The sequence below is a fragment of the Galeopterus variegatus genome, unplaced genomic scaffold (genome assembly GCF_000696425.1).
Source record: "Galeopterus variegatus unplaced genomic scaffold, G_variegatus-3.0.2 Scaffold3616, whole genome shotgun sequence".
NCBI lineage: Eukaryota > Metazoa > Chordata > Mammalia > Dermoptera > Cynocephalidae > Galeopterus > Galeopterus variegatus.
This window is the reverse complement of record NW_007729727.1, coordinates 246819-263996: the sequence shown is the minus strand read 5'-3', so window position 1 is coordinate 263996 and position 17178 is coordinate 246819. Positions and strand designations below refer to the sequence as shown.

Here is a 17178-nt window from a genome sequence, read left to right as displayed (position 1 = left end):
AGTTCATCTCTGGCGTTTTATTCTACAAATATTTGAGTACTGATTTTATGCCAGATATTGTTCTGGGCCCTAAGTATTCAACAGTGAACAGGACAGACATTATCTCTACGGTCCCCTCAGGTAACTTAAAGACAGATTAAGGAAAAAGCTAGGGATACGAAGAATCAGTCTGGATAAAGGCTGTTAAAAAAACAACAACAACATACTTTACTAAGACAGGGAATAACTGTGGGATTGAGGACCTGCTTTAGCTGATGGTAGGGGTCGGGGTGCAGTTGGGAGAGGCTACTCTGATGGGAGGACTATGGGTGAGATCTGAAGGGTAGAGGAGCTAGCCCAGGTAAAGAGCAGGAGAGAGAATGTTTCCAGAGATGGGTATAACATATACATAAGGCCCAATTTGGAAAAGAGCCTGGTGTGCTTGAGGAGCAGAGTGGTGGCCAAGGTTGAGCACAGTTAAAGTGAGGGAGAGTAGCATAAACTGAGTAAGAGAGAGGCAGGCCGAAGCCAGGTCATGAAAGGCCTATCACCACAGAGAGGAACTTGGAGGTGATCAGTACATGCACCGAGAAATTGACTTTCAGGAGAAAGATTGGAGAGAGCAAGAATGGATGAGGCGAGACACTTTAGAAGGCTTCTGTAGTGTCCAGCCTCAGATAGTAGCTCATATCAGGGTGGCAACAGTGGGGATGGGCAGAATGGATTTAAAATATATTTTGAAAGGAGAGTTGGCTAAAGTGAAGGAGAGGAAGGATTCAGAAATAAAAACTTCTGGGTTTCTGATTTGAGTACTTGATTGATCTTGATGCCAGTTACTAATTTGAGCAAAAGAAAATCAGGTATTCTGTGTTGGACATGTTAAGTTTGAGATGCAGACTTCATAGAGCTGTCAAATTGGATGCATGGAGCTGGGTCTTCATGGAGAGTTCAGGAACACAGTTAGAAAATATATAGATGGCCTTTAAAGCCTTAGAAGGGAGGGGGACACCTAGAAAGGAAAAAGAGAAGAGTGCTTGGGACTGAGCTGAAGAAGGATCAACTCTGAGACATGGACATAGAATGAAGCAAGGTGAGGTCATCATGACCTTGACAAGTAGTGTTAGTGCAGTGGTGAGGATGGAAGTCAGATTTGAATGAGTTAAAGATACAGGGAAGAAGAAGAAACAGCAAGTGTAGACTGCTCTTTGGAGAAATTTGTTTGTGAAGCTGGAGGGCCATGTGTGGTCCAGGGATGCTCTTTTTAAAGTAGGGAAAAAGTAGAACATGTTTACATGCTCATGAGACTGATCCAACAGAGATGGAGAAATTGCTAATGTAGGAAGAGGGGATGACAGAAAGAACCAAGTCATTAACAAGACAAAAGGGGCAGGATCCAAGGCACAAGTGGAGGAATTGGACTGTGGTAGGGCAGATAGACTTTCTCTTTCATAACAAGAGAAGGTGGGTGCAGGTGTACACCAGGCTTAGTTTGGTGATGGAAGATAGGAGAGATCACATAGTGGCTTCTGATTTCACAGTGACATACGAGGAGTGTTTGTTAGCTTAGAGTGCATGGGGAGAGGAAGTTGTATAAAGTTTGAAGAGAGGGAAAAGAAAATGAGCTATTATTTCAGTGACAGCCTAAAAAAATGCAGTAGAACTGGGCTGTATTAAGTGTTCAGGATGTTGAAGCAGTGAGAACAGTCAGCTTGTCATGTGATCTTTTTCCTAGAGACATCCAGCTGCTCAGGTTTGGGGTTTTTGCCTGGTACGTACAATGAAGGGAGAAAGGGCCCAAGGAATTGGAATGTATTTGCAGCCGAGTGATTTAAATGATGGCCAGGGAATCTAAACTCTCTAAGAACAGAAATGAATCCAGGAGAGAGGACAATATATAGCAAGCAGTGGAGGGATCAGTGGAGTGGCAGCCCTGACCTGAATTTTATTTGTATTTTTGTTTGTTGGTTAGTTTTTTTCGTAGTATACATCAGTGGTTCTCCTCTTTATTACTTTTTAGGATGTCTGGAATGGCTGGTCTTTTTAGCATCTCTGGCAAGATATGGGTGAGTAATCTTAATTAAAATCTTTACAATTATGTTTGCAGAGAGATTTTTAAGACTAAAAATGTAGTTTTTAAACAATAGGAAAATAAACATTTATATGTACTTTTATAATCTCACTTTTCTTCTTGAGCCACACAGCTACTTTCATGTGGGGTTCCCAATGGTAATGTGTCTGGGTAGAAGGGCATACATTGAACAGGGACCTGTAACTACTGTGTCATTTTTCCTTAGATCAGTGAAGTCCTTTATCAAAGCAAAAGGGCTTACGTGGTTTTATTTTGTCTTATTTTCCCATTGGCAAATGTTTCTACAGACCAAAGACTGACTAAGCCTGCAAGTATTTTTATATGTCAGGGGTCAGCAAACTACAGCCTTTGGATGGACCACCTGTTTCTGTAAATGACATTTTATTGGAACACAGCCATGCTCATTCATTGTCTTTTGTCTGTGACTGCTTTCATGCTACAGTGGTAGAGTTGAGTAGTTGTGACAGGGACACATTTGTGGCCTACAAGCCTAAAATATTTATTATCTGGCCTTTAAGAAAAAGTTTGAAGACCTCTGCTATGTGCGATTGTATAATTTCTCTGAGTCATTTCAGTAAGTTACAAATGTTAGTCAGGTTAAAATGTTGAGCTATCATATAATCTTGATGGTCCCATAACCTTCTATTCCCCTTCTGTGTGGGGATGGGGCAGAGCAGGTGAGGGGGATGGGGGGAAGGGAAGGGCTATATCCAGCCAGATTTAGCAAAATTGCTTTGGAAGTAAATATAGCTTAAAATATTTTTAAAAATGTTAGAATGAGTCCCTATTAAGTTTTTTCTAAGCTCTGATTGTGGGTCATGGTGTCATATTTGGAACTTAATATTCAAGGAGCTCATGAAGACTCTTTTTCTGTTTCTTATGCATATTGATATATATCGAGGGAAATTGAAGAACAACTTTTTTTATGCCAGTTTTCCAGTTGTATATTTTGCCTTGTGACATTGAATACCTTCTTCATATTTTTTTGTTTTGTTTGTGTTTTTTACTGCAGAGGCTAATTGGAGACTTGGGTTCAGTCTCTTTTTTGGATAAAATTTAATTGGTTTTACTTGGCAATTAATTATAATTAACATTAAACAATAACTAGTATTTTTTCCTCTCTCCAGATAGTTTGACTTTCATGTGATTTTCTTCTACTGTTTTCTGAACGTTGGTGAGATGTTTAATCTAGAACTGAGAATTATGAATTTCAAATTGGGAATTGAGAATGAGGAATTCTCCCTTTTGCAGCATGTTGACATTAAAGATTGACAAAGTCAGGTAGTGTTCTAGCTGTCTGAGCCTTGTAACATTATGATGTCTAATTCAACAGGATAATTGTAATAGATATCAGTCGGCACAGACAGCAAGATTGTAGCACAGAGCCTATGGTAAGTGCAGGTCAAGAGATGAACTTGTTCTGCAGGTTAAGGGCATAGATGGAAGTTGATCGTGGCCTTCACAGATTGTTAAAGAGAAGTTTTATTTTCAAGGACAGTATCAAGGAAGATAAATTATTACTCTGACCTCATACAGCTTGTTATTTTAGTTTAGATAAACAAGAGTTTAAATAAGGAGTTACAGTTTTTCATTATATCATGCCAACCATTACAGCATGTGGCATTTGGAGTGCTTTAAGGCCAGGAGTGGGTGTTTCATCTTTGCATGCACAGTGTCCAGGCGTGGGAAGCACAGATGGATTCTGTCTGGATGCACTGAACTGTAGAGAAAGAGCCATTTGGAAATAGTATATGATCCATCAAGTAATTAAGTTGTAATTCTTCTTAATGGCTGAGGAGTAGAATATATGTGATATATGTATGTATATTTATAATTTCTTACCTGCTATTCCAAAAAGGAACCAAAAACAAAAAAAGAGAGAGAGATAGTTTTACAAGATCAACTACAGTTGACGTGCAAATAATTACATTTTACATTTAATAAGGTCAGTTTTTTTATATTTTATTTATTTATTTTTATTTTAACTCGTCAATATACATTATAGTTGATTTTTATGTCCCTTTACCTGTTCCTGTTTCCCCCCTCCCCCTCTCCCCTCCCGCCCACTACATCATATCTGTTCAATTGTCTTAACAAGTTCAAGAAATTGTTGTGACTTCTTTACCCCCAACACCATTTATTTGTTTGTGTGTTTATTTATTTATTTATTTTTAGCTACCACCAGTTTTTTTATATTTTATTTATTTATTTTTAGCTACCACACATGTGGTATTTCTCTTTCTGTGCCTGACTTGTTTCACTTAATATAATTTTCTCTAAGTCCATCCATGTTGTTATGAATGGTAGTATTTCATTCTTTTTTATAGCAGAATAGTATTCCATTGTGTAGACATACCACAGTTTTCTTGTCCACTCATCTGATGGACATTTGGGCTGGTTCCAACTCTTGGCTATTGTAAATAGTGCTGCAGTAAACGTGGGAGTACAGGTATCCCTTTGGCATGATGATTTCCATTCCTCTGGGTCTATTCCCAGGAGTGGAATAGCTGGATCATATGGTAGATCTATCTGTAATTGTTTGAGGAACCTCCATACCATTGTCCATAAAGGCTGCACCATTTTGCACTCCCACCAACAGTGTATGAGAGTTCCTTTTTCTCCACAACCTTGCCAGCATTCATCATTCTCAGTCTTTTGGATATTAGCCATCCTAAGTGGAGTGAGATGGTATCTCAAAGTGTTTTTGATTTGCAATTCCTGAATGCTGAGTGATGTTGAGCAATTTTTCATGTGTCTGTAGGCTGTTCATATATATTCGTTTAAGAAATGCCTATTCAGCTCCTTTGCCCATTTTTTAATTGGGTTATTTGTTTTTTTGTTGTAAAATCGTTTGAGTTCCTTGTATATTCTGAATATTAATCCTTTGTCAGATGTATATGTTGCAAATATTTTTTCCTACACTGTTGGTTTACTTTTCACTCTGTTGATTGTTTCTTTCACTGTGCAGAAGCTTTTTAGTTTGATATAATCCCATTTGTTTGTTTTTCCTTTAGTAGCCTGTGCTTTTGGGGTCATGTTCATGAAGTCTGTAATCACTCCTACTTCCTGGAGTGTCTCCCCTATGTTTTCTTTAAGGAGTTTTATTCTTTCAGGATGTAGATTTAATTCACTAGTCCATTTTGAGTTGATTTTGGTATATGGTGAGAGGTACAGGTCTAGTTTCATTCTTCTACATATGAATATCCAGTTTTCCCAGCACCATTTGCTGAAGAGGCAGTCTATTCCACAGTGTGTAGACTTGGTGGCTTTGTGAAAGATCAGATGGCTGTAGGTGTATGCGTTGATTTCTGAGTTCTCTATTGTATTCCATTAGTCTGGGTGTTTTTATGCCAGTACCATGCCAGGTACCATACTGTTTTGGTTATTATAGCTTTGTAGTATACTTTAAAGTTAGGTAGTGTTATGCCTTCAGCTTTATATTTTTGCTCATAATTACTTTCGCTATGTGTGGTCTTTTGTTATTCCATATACATATCTGGATAGCTTTTTCCATTTCTGAGGAAAATGTCATTGGAATTTTGATGGGGATTGCATTGAATCTGTAGATCACTTTGGGTAATATGGACATTTTCACAATGTTAATTCTTCCAATCCAAGAGCATGGGGTATCTTTCCATCTTCCTGTGTCCTCTTTAATTTCTCTCAACAGTGGTCTGTAGTTCTCTTCATAGAGATTTTTCACATCCTTGGTTAATTTTATTCCTAAGTATTTTATTTTTTTGGTGGATTTTTTAATGGGCTAGCTTTCTTGATTTCTCTTTTTGCAGGTTCACTGTCGGGTATAGAAATGCTACTGATTTCTGTGTGTTGATTTTGTATCCTCCGACTTTGCTGAAAATATTTATCAACTCTAAGAGTTTTTTTGTATAGGCTTTCGGCTGTTCAATATATAGGATCTTATCCATCCACAAACAGGGACAGGTTGACTTCATCTTTTCCACTCTGGAGGCCCTTTATTTTCTTCTCTTCTCTGATTGCTCTGGCTAATACTTCCAACACTATGTTGAATAGGAGTGGTGAGAGTGGGCATCCATCCTTGTCTAGTTCTTGTTCTTAAGGGAAAAACTTTGAGCTTTTCCCTGTTCAGGATGATATTGGCAGTGGGCTTATCATATATGGCTTTAATTGTGTTAAGATAATTTCCATCTATACCTAACTTGTCCAGAGTCTTTATTATGAACGAATGTTGAATTTTGTCAAATGCTTTTTCAGCATCTATAGTGATGATCATATTGTTTTGTCTTTGCTTTTATTGATGTGGTGTATCACATTTTATTGATTTGCCTATGTTGAACCAACCTTGCATCCGTGGGATGAATCCCACTTGACCATGGTGTATAATTTTGTGTATGTGTTGCTGTATTCTGTTAGCTAGTATTTTATTGAGGATTTATGTGTCTATATTCATCAAGGATATTGGCCTGTAGTTTTCTATTTTTGATGTATCTTTGTCTCGTTTTGGTGTCAGGGTGATATTTGCCTCATAGAATGAGTGTGGGAGAATGGCCTCTGTTTCAGTCTTTTGGAATAGTTTGTAGAGAATTGGCATCAATTCCTCTTTGAAGGTTTGGTAGAACTCTGCAGTGAACCCATCTCGTCCTGGGCTTTTCTTTGTTGGGAGCTTTCTGATAACAGCTTCAATCTCTTTTATTATTATTGTTCTGTTCAGATTTTCTGTATCTTCTTGGCTCAGTTTTGGTAGTTTATATGTGTCCAGAAATGTATCTTTTTCCTCCAGATTTTCAAATTTGTTGACATAGAGTTGTTTATAGTAGTCTCTAATGATTCCTTGTATTTCTGAGGTATCAGTTGTAATATCACCTTTTTCATTTCTGCTTTTTGTTATTTGGGTCTTCTCTCAGTTAGCCTTTCTAAAGGTTTGTCAATTTTATTTATCTTTTAAAAAAACCAACTTTTTATTTCATTGATCTTTCATATCGTTTTTTTGGTTTTCTATTTCATTTGGTTCTGCTCTCGTTCTTTAAAGTGAAGTGTTAGTTTGTTTACTTGCCAGCTTTCCATTCTTCTGAAGTAAGCATTTAATGCAATAAATTTCCCCCTTAGTACTGCTTTTGCTGTATCCCACAGGTTTTGGTATGATGTGTTGTTATCTTCAATAGTTTCAAGAAATTTTTTGATGTCCTGTTTAATTTCTTCTTGGTTCCTTATGTCATTAAGTAGAATGTTGTTTAATTTTCATATGTTTGTATCATTTCCAGAATTTCGTTTGTTATTGATTTCTAATTTTAATCCATTGTGTTCTGAAAAAATACATGGAATAATTCCAATTTTTATGAATTTGTTGAGACTTGCTTTGTGACCTAACATGGTCTATCCTAGAGAATATGCTGAGGAGAGGAATGAATATTCTGAGGTTGTTGAATAGAATGTTCTGTAGATATGTGCCAAGGTCAAATAGTCTAAAGTGTTATTTAGATCTTCTGTTTCTCTGTTGATTTTTTGCCTAGATGATTTGTCCAATGCTCAGAGTGGGGTGTACAGGTCTCCTGCTATTATGGTGTTAGTGTCTGTTTCATTCTTTAGATCTAATAGTGTTTGCTTTATAAATCTGTCTGCTCTGATGTTGGGTGCATATATATTTATGATTTTTATGTTTTGATGAATAGATCCTTTTATCATTATGTAGTGCTTTCTTTATCTCTTTTATGGTTTTTGGCTTAAAGTCTATTTTGTCTGGAGTTTAAAAACTCCAGCTCATTTTTCATTTCTGTTTGCATGGTATATCTTTTTCCATTCTTTCACTCTTAGTCTATGTGTGTCTTTACAGGTGAGGTGAGTGTCTTGAAGGCAGCATGTTGTTGGGTCCATCTTTTCAATCCAGTCACTCAGTCTGTATCTTTGAGTGGGAATTTAATCCATTTACATTTAGAGCTATTATAGAAAAGTGTTGACTTACTCCTAGCATTTTATTGATTTTTTTTTTTTTTTTGGAAGGGTAAGGGGAACGTAACCCTTGACTTGGTGTCATCCGCACCACGCTCAGCCAGTGAGCGCACCAGTCATCCCCATATAGGATCCGAACCGGCAGCCTCAGCGCTACTAGCGCCACACTCTCCCGAGTGAGCCACGGGGCCAGCCCAGCATTTTATTGATTTTTGTTTAGTTGTCTTAAGTATGTTTTGTTCCTTTCTGATTTTTTGTTTGTCTTCTGTGTTTGTTGGTTTCTTGGGGTTGTAGATAAACTATTTTTTCTCTTTATTGTTAGCATTTTTGTTTTACTGGTACGTTTTGTTCTTTCTTGAGTATTCATGGCAGTGATGGTTGTTTTTCAGGTATCAAACCCAGTTTTCCCTTGAGAATTTCTTGTAAGGCTGGTCATGTGGTAGTGAACTCCCTCAGTTTTTGTTTTTCTGAGAAATATACTATTTGTCCTTCATTCCAGAAAGATATTCTTGCTGTTTAAAGTAGTCTTGGCTGGCAATTTTTGTCTTTTAGTATTTTGAATATATTGTCCCATTCTTTTCTGGCTTTTAGGGTTTCCGATGAAAAGTATGATATTAGTCTATTTGGGGCACCCTTATAGGTGACTTGATGCTTCTCTCTCTTTCAGCTTTTAAAATTCTTTCTTTGTCTTTGAGTTTTGCCAGTTTGACTATAATATGTCTTGGAGAGGACCTTTTTGGGTTGAATATGTTTGGGAATCTTTAAGCCTCCTGAATCTGAAGGTCTATGTCTTTCCCTATACCTCAGAAGTTTTCTGCTATTGTTTCATTGAATATGCTTTCAATGCCATTTCCTTTCTCTTCCCCTTCTGGAATATCCATGATTCAGATATTTGAATGCTTAAGCTTGTCTGTTATCTCTCTTAGATTTTCTTCAATTTTTTAAATTCTTTTTTCTTTTTTTATTTTGTCTGCCTGTGTTATTTCAAATAGCCCCTCTTCATGGTTAGAAATTCTCTCTTTTGCTTGTTCTAGCCTGCTGGTTAAACTCTCTGTTGTGCTTTTTATTTCATGGAATGAATTCTTTAGCTCTGCAAGCTCTGCTACATTCTTTTTCAGGGCATTGATTTCTTTGTACATTTCTTCTTTTAGGTCCTGTATACTTTTTCTCATTTCATTGTTTTGTCTAACTGAGTTTTCTTGTATCTTATTTAGTTTCCTGAGAATTGTTGCTCTAAATTCCTTGTCAGTCATTTCAAGACTTCCTGTTCTATAGGATCTAGAGCTTGAAAGTTATTATTATCCTTTGGTGGTGGTGTACTCTCTTGATTTTTCATATTTCTGGTATCTTTCCTTTGGTGTTTAGTCATTGTTGCAGGGGATTTAATGGTCCACTCATTTGACCCTAGTGTCTGGCTAGGATCCTGCAGGGACTGCCAGTTTGGCGTGGCTGCCTCAGTCCCTGTGGGCCAGAGGCTCGGGCCTCTCTGGGTCGCAGGCCCTGGTCTGGGCTGGGGGTCCTGCAGCACCTGCCTGTTCTGGTATGGCTGACTCTAGGTGTGTGGGCCTGGCGGCTCTCAGGCCTCTCTGGGTGGTGGGAACTTGCCTTGGTTAGGGGTCCCACAGGGCCTGCCTATTCCAGCATGGCTGACTCTGGGCATGTGGGCCTGGTGGCTCTCAGGCCTGTATAAGGTCAGTTTTGTCTGATATTAATACTATATTTTTTCTTTTTGGTTAGCATTTAAGTGGAATATTTTTTTCCATTTTCAACTTTCTTTCTTTTTTTTTTTTGTGATCGGTAAGGGGATCGTAACCCTTGGCTTGGTGTCGCCTGCACCACGCTCAGCCAGTGAGCGTACCGGCCATTCCTATATAGGATCCAAACCCGTGGCCTTGGCACTCCCAGCGCCGCACTCTCCTGAGTGAGCCACAGGGTCGGCCCCATTTTCAACTTTCTTGTTATGTTTTAAGTGAGTCTTATAAAAAGCATATAAAAAAAAGTAATTCTTTTAACCAGTGAATTAATTTAGTCAATTGTATTTATTAGGATCACTAATATATTTGCTCTGATTGTAGACTGTGGTGGTGGGGAGGCAGAGAAATGTACATAAAATGACATAAATGGTATGTTTGTAGATTATTTTGATCTCCTGTGTGTGTACATTACTTTAAAAATCTGTAATAGAAATCTGGTATTATTTTCTGTATCAGCATCTGGCCTCCTCAGTTCTCCTGACAACTTTTGTGATTTCTTTTATTCTCAGAAAAAAGTCCCCATTCTTTTATCACATGTCTTGATAGGGCTCTCAGTTTTCTAGAATCCGGCCCCAGTCCTCTTATTCACAAGGTGTACAATCTCTGGCCTGGTGAGACCCAATCCTTGGGTACCCGTCGGGTCTCTGGTTCCCATTTCTGCTTCCAGGTAGAGTCTTGCCTTGTTGCCCTTTTAGAGTCACCACTTCAGCCAATCTTCCCAGGTGACTATCCTGCCTGCTCAACGATTCCTGCATCAATGTTGAATGTGTAATTGTGGGAAGCATCATCTGTTTTTAACCCATGCCTACATAATATAAAGCTGAAGTGGAACCACAGTAACAGTGAACAGAAGAACTACTGCACATGTTGAAGACGGGTGGGAATGAGGCTAGAACCAAAAGAGTGTAAAGTCTTAGAGAAAGAAGATTAAAAATATGGAACAAGGAAAGATGTAAAGTGGCTAATGCCAGCGAAGCGAGATTGTTAGTATCTATCCACAATCTCTTTTATCCTACTGAGATTTTTTGGATATATGTACAGATAGAAGTCAGTCTTTCCTCAGCAAGTCACCCCTAGATGCATAGCTAGTTTGATATAAATACTTTTAAAGTGAAACATGCAAGTTATTAATTGGGGGAAGATAGTAAAACAGTATGCATAGTGTTACGTTTATATTGAATATTTTATGTATATAGCAAAATGCCTAGAGAGAGATCAGCCAGATATCAACGATTGTTTTCTCTGATAGTGGAATCATGGCTGAGCTTTAAAAACATCTTATCTTTTTCTGTAATTTCTCGTTTTTTGTAATGAAAAAGAAAAAAATGAAAATAATAGCAATGTCTAGAAGATCAGAGCCTACTGAAACAGTGCTTCCTTAAAGTCCTTGAGTTTTTGCCTTAGGGTGAAGCCAATGTGCTAGGTGTGACATTCTGAATATAAAAACCACTCCTCAGGATTCTTGGATCACTTGGTGATGAGACACCTATGTAGCTGAATTCTTGTGAACTCAGGGATTATGTTTGGTCTTCGTTTGGCCTTTTTAACTTCACACCCACCTCCCATACGTTCTTGCTTTAATAAACCCTTGAAGTGAGGATGTCCTTTGAGTAGTCTCATAAGTCAGTTCCAGTAAACCTTCTGCTATTACCCTGAATCCCAGGAAACCTTGATAGGTAATTAGTAAGCACATTGTGGGCAAGAGTAGATGATAGCCAGTGTTTTTTTTTTCATCACCAAATTCGAATTGTCTTTCCAATCTGGTCATGTTGGCATCCACCTATATATTTTAATTTTCATATAAACTTATATAAATAGTTGCCAATTTAGCTTTAATACCTATAATCCTCATAGATAGTTTTAACATATCACCTACCTCACTTACAGAAAGAGTCACAGAGGCCTAGGAGAGGTACAGCTAGAGGAGTTGCTAAAAGAGCAGACATCTTCAAAGTGCAGAATTTTGATTTTCTACTATAGTAGCAAATATAAAATTTCTTTTAAATTTTATACAATTTAAGTGACTGAACTTAATCAAAAATGTCACTATTCTAACGGGCAGTACAAGGTGAGGTGAATGTCATGAAAGTGAAGTGTGGAAGACTGAACTTCCAGAAGTACCATCTTCGGATCTGGTGCCATAGTCAGGGTTAGGAGTCCTTGGGTTGAGATTTTGTCTGTGGTACGTGTGTGGAGATGTTTGGTATTTCTATCTTCTCTTTTCGCAGTTGGTTACAATGCTGCAGGGAGGTATTATCCTTCTTTCTCCCAGAAATACAAGTTATTGTTCCCCACCCTGCGTGTATATCTCTGAACCCATTTACTTTCCCTGCCATAGACTGCTGTTACTAGAGAACTTTGAATGCTTAGCAGAGAACCTGGCACCTGGTATATACTTGATAACTGCTTGTTGTTAGTGATTTTAAATAATTATCATTGTCTTTATTTTACTTTTCAGTTATAGGCAACATGGAGTACTAATTTTCATTTATTTATTTTTTAACCAAGACTGATATCAGGCTTAAAATAGGAGTATATACTTGATAACTGCTTGTTGTTAGTGATTTTAAATAATTATCATTGTCTTTATTTTATTTTTCAGTTATAGGCAACATGGAGTACTAATTTTCATTTATTTATTTTTTAACCAAGACTGATATCAGGCTTAAAATAGGGCTCCATAGCAGCTACACAGTGGATATACTTTTGCTGATTAGGTTTAGCATTTAAATGCATTTAATGCATTATTTTATTGGATTTGGTGAATCTGTGCTATTCACTGAGGTAATAATAGGATGTAACTTACCACTCTTTAATGTTACTGTTGTTATGAAAGGATGCTGGTTTATGGCAAATTTTAGCTAAAATAAGCTGTGCCACATCCCTGGGAAGACAATCTGTATGATGGATACAATCTTCCCTTTTGACTAGAATGACATGACAGAAGATTTAAGGCCTTGTAAATATCTGACAATGAGAATTAAAGGCCATGAGGGTTTAGACTAGAGAATAACAAAGTGCATTTTAAAATTTGAAAGCATTCCTTTATGATTTAGGTAGTGGTGTCTCTTCTCTTACTGTTTTTCCCCCCCTTATAACAACATCTATAATGTTTTGTAAAATGTTACAGTGAGGTGGTACACATCTACAAGGCACCTCTCATAGAGCCTGTAGAATTGTGTGTTTGTCCATTTCTGTTGCTTATAACAAAATGCCTGGAACTGGAGTAATTTATAAGAAAATGAAATTTATTGCTTATTGTTTTGGAGGTTGGGAAATCCAAAGTCCAGGGAACACATTTGATGAAGGCCTTGGTGGTGGTGACTGTGATGGCAAGGTATCACACTGTGAAATGGTAGAGCAGAGAGAGACTAACCTCCTCATACATTGTCTTTTTAAATCCCTCAGAACCATGCTTCTTACCACCATTTTTAATCCATTCACTGTGGCATGTCCTACAATCTAATCACCTCCTCAAGGCTCTGTCTTTCAATTACCATAATAGGATTTCCCACCTTCAACAGTTACAGTGGGGATTAAGCCTCAGAAGGGTTGGGGGACATCCAATCTACAGCTGGTTGTGTCTTGTTATAAGTGTTGAGAGGTAAAACATGGAAGGGGAAGCAAACCCTTGGCCACCACTGAGGAATCCTTCCTAGCTGCTCCCATGCAGGGGAGATATTTTGGAAATTCTGATCCATGTCTGGAAGGAATAAAGATCCTGTTCCAGAGCTCCTCAGAGTACTGTATAGCCTGTGATACAAGTGGGCTCTCTGTCATTCAGGGCCAGGCCAGCTTTGAATGAGACTGTATAGCACTGGGCTAGATGGATGGGTATGCATGGTCAGTGTTCAGTTCCACCTGCAATCGGGCAGACTTCCAGAGGGAGGTCTGGCCTTCCTGGGGAGGGAAGGCTCTACCTCTGATTATGGAGGCCTTGGTCCTGCTCTGTTCCTTAAATCTATCTGACCGCTGTTTGGAGTGTTCTTATCATTTATTCTTTTCTAATGATTTTTCATTTAGTTTTCTCACTCAAATCTGTTATGTCATCAAAAATTAGCTCTAACTTAGACATCTAGGTACAATAACGTAATAGTATAAAGTATCCTGCCCATAAGGTGACATTTTAGTGCATTTTCTATAAACAAAGTAGGATTCTTCCTGTAATGAGCACGTATCTTATTGGATAAGAATCAGTGTTTTCCACAAGTGAAAACTGTCACTTTGCCTTTACAAATAAAGAAACTAACAAAAAATCTAAAACTGAGGTAGATCAATTTTAATCAGTTAACTACTTTGGAAACATATATGGCAAAATTTCAAGTGCAAAGTACCACAAATCCTAACACTCATAAGGGATTCTAAAGCCATTGTGGACTCAGACAAAATAAACACATAAAGATTTATATCTAAAGCTGTGAAAACACGACTTGATTAATGAGTCTTTAGTAATAATTACCTAGAAGACCACAAGATGGCAGAGTTTCTCTATGAAGCTCAAATAAATCTCTTAAAGAGTAAGTTGATACAAGAAAATGGAAGTGGAGCTTATTAAAATAAGTTGAAGTTTTGGAAGTACCAGGGAATATTTGACTTGGAATGCAATGATTCTAAGGCAGATAATTTACTAAAATCTAAAAAAAATAACTTAGAAAGTTTCTTGAGGGTTGCTTTAATCTTTTATTTTGCAGAAAGGACAGTGCCCAGAAGCATTTAAAATTCATCCCCAAACAGCACATCATTCATCCCAACCATATGAGTAAGGTAAATCAGCAGATATTTATAAAGCAGGTTCCAGAATACATCCATGGGTCAGTACAGTGGCAGACTGGCTTTCAGCATCTAATTCTTTGGCATATTTCAGGGTTTAATCCTGATTACACTGAACCGTCAAAAAAAGTATAAACTATTTTCAATGTAGTATTTTCTAAAGTAGGAAACTATATGATACAGTTTAGAATTTCCATTGAGAATAGTTTGAATGAAACAGGCTTTCGATGTCTCAAACATCTCTTTTGCCTTCTGGGATACTCTTAATAAATAGTTGTCCTGGTTGAACACAGATTGATGACCAGGGGACAGATGACAGTTTTACAAATCAAGGGCTTGTTTGCATTTCCTATGAATAGTTCAAGCATTTGGTGCCTCTTTTCCTTATTCAACAAATATTGAATGAACACTGGATTACATGTGTCAGTGTTTGAAATACTTGCCGAGTCTTTAGATCTATTCCGCTGATAAGAAATTGGAGAGATCTCAAATTATTCTAGATTGGTTAACAAGCTTTTTGTTTTGTTTATCATTCACAACTAAGCCAGGATAAAATATACTATTTAATTGTGTTGACATAAACTACAAAACCAATGGGAGTGATTTAGATTTTGAGAAATATGAAATTAAAATAGAAACATGGACTCATTTTCATCAACTTTATTGGTTGTAGGCAGATCATTCAGTCATTATTTCTGCTTGCTGGTGATATTTAACATGGAGCCATTTTATTCTGTGTACAGTAATTGCTTAGTTTGTAGTTAATGGCTATTTTTAAAGCTGTAAGTTTCTGAAATAGCTGACTAAATCATTATGAGGAACCATGGCTTTTGCAAGTCAACATCTAAGTGGGCTTTGACTTTAAACTAGAGGGTTCATATCTGTAATTCCTGTATGATTTAGCAAATAAATAATTTCTAGCTAAGATGGCATCTCTTCCCTTGTTTGTAAAGTGTTTGTCATCAAATAGAGTCCCAGGGAACAGTATGCATGAAGGGATGTACACTCTCCTCAAAAGCTGTGAAATCTCATTTTCTCATAATCAATTAACCAGAAAAACTGTTTTTTCTATCTAATATTACATTTTATGTTTTATGTTAATTTAGTAAATTTTTTAACGGTAAGTAGGGGTAGAGCAATGAGAGTCTGATTGGAAAAAGGAAGTATGCAGACATTTTAAATGGTTGGTGTTCTGTAAGTGGGAATTTAGTTTTACTTAAAAGTTGATAAAGGTCCACGAAGTTTAATCTTTTCATGGATGCCGTATTTTGAGTAAATATTGAAGAATAGGTAATTATTACGGGTGGGGGATCAAAAGGACTAGCAAAATTATTCTATCAGAACTATCCAGATCATGAATTCTAAGGAAGTATAACTCTAATTAGATATGACCTTGTTTAGTGCTTGATTTCCCAGTGCTGTAAAATTTTATTTGTTCTTAAGAATCATTTAGATATGTAAACCTTTTTTGGGAACTGATATCCATGGAGACAATATGCAAACTTGAGTTATAGCTAGAGAAGGAGATTCAAATATTTTTGGTCCTCATTATAAGTAAATTTTTTTTTTTCTTGTGATTATAGCATCTTCACAACTATTTCACAGTGACACTTGGAGTTCCTGCTTGGTGTTCTTATGTCTTTTTCGTCATTGCAACCTTGGTTTTTGGCCTTTTCATGGGACTGGTAAGAGATAATGCCAATCTTTTTTCTGTCTGTAAAACAAAATGGGTTTCATATAAAACTAAAAAGTAGCCAAGAAAGAAAAGGCATATAAACATTCTTTTTGTGTATAATCTGAGCAGTTAAATAGTATTTGCTTGTTTGACATTGCTTTCAATGATACTGTGAGATATAATGGAAAATTTATTAAATTATTATCCCATAATCTTATCCCTTAAATATCCTTACATATGTGTGCTGCCCAGAATATAGACTGTGATGAAAGAAGAAACAGAGACCCTACTTGAATTGATAGTTTTCAAGACAACTAAGTCAGCTGTGATTTCATGCATTGCCTACTTGATTAGTAGTGTGGTGATAAAGCCAAGTCGTGAATTTTTTCTTGTTCATATTCTCCAATTGAACCTGTAATTCTGACCAGCTACTTATACACTCTGATTTTCCTGAGGTGGATTTTGAAGATAACGTAGATAAAACATAGGTAAAAAATACAGTCATTGCTGTGGGGGTTGGGAGGGGGTGAGGGGGAGAGACACAAGGCTATGTCTTCTTTCGACATGGAAATCAGTATCCAGTAGGTATTTGTGCATTTTCTCCCCTGGTGTTTTATGTGAGAATTGGAATAATAAATGTATTTACTTAACTTTATAGGCAGTATAAATGTTTTGGCATGTCTTACTTTTTAATATAAATCATTTTTTATCTTAACCAGCACTTGATCAATTTGATTGCATTTTAAACTGGAAAGTAAATTATTTTTATTTTATTTTTTATTTTTTTGTCTTTTGTCTTTTTCCGTGTCCGGCAACGGATCGCAACCCTCAGTGTTGCCCCCATACCGGACCGGGGACCGGCAACGGGATCGCAACCCTCGGCGTTGCTCCCGCGCCTCGCTCAGCCAGTGAGCGGGAACCGGTCCGTATGTGGGATCCGAACCCTCGGGCGGGAGTGCCGCTGCGCCTCCCAAGCGGCGCACTAT

At 37.3% G+C, this 17178-nt stretch overlaps 1 protein-coding gene across 1 annotated transcript in view; it reads left to right on the top strand.

The window, feature by feature from the left end:
- Positions 1-17178, top strand: part of TMX4 (thioredoxin-related transmembrane protein 4) — a 48972-nt gene that overhangs the window by 23187 nt on the left and 8607 nt on the right. Inside the window, exons 5-6 of the mRNA XM_008585549.1 lie at positions 1997-2042; positions 16101-16202. Coding sequence (XP_008583771.1) covers positions 1997-2042; positions 16101-16202 — 148 coding nt within the window. The remainder of the gene's footprint in view (positions 1-1996; positions 2043-16100; positions 16203-17178) is intronic.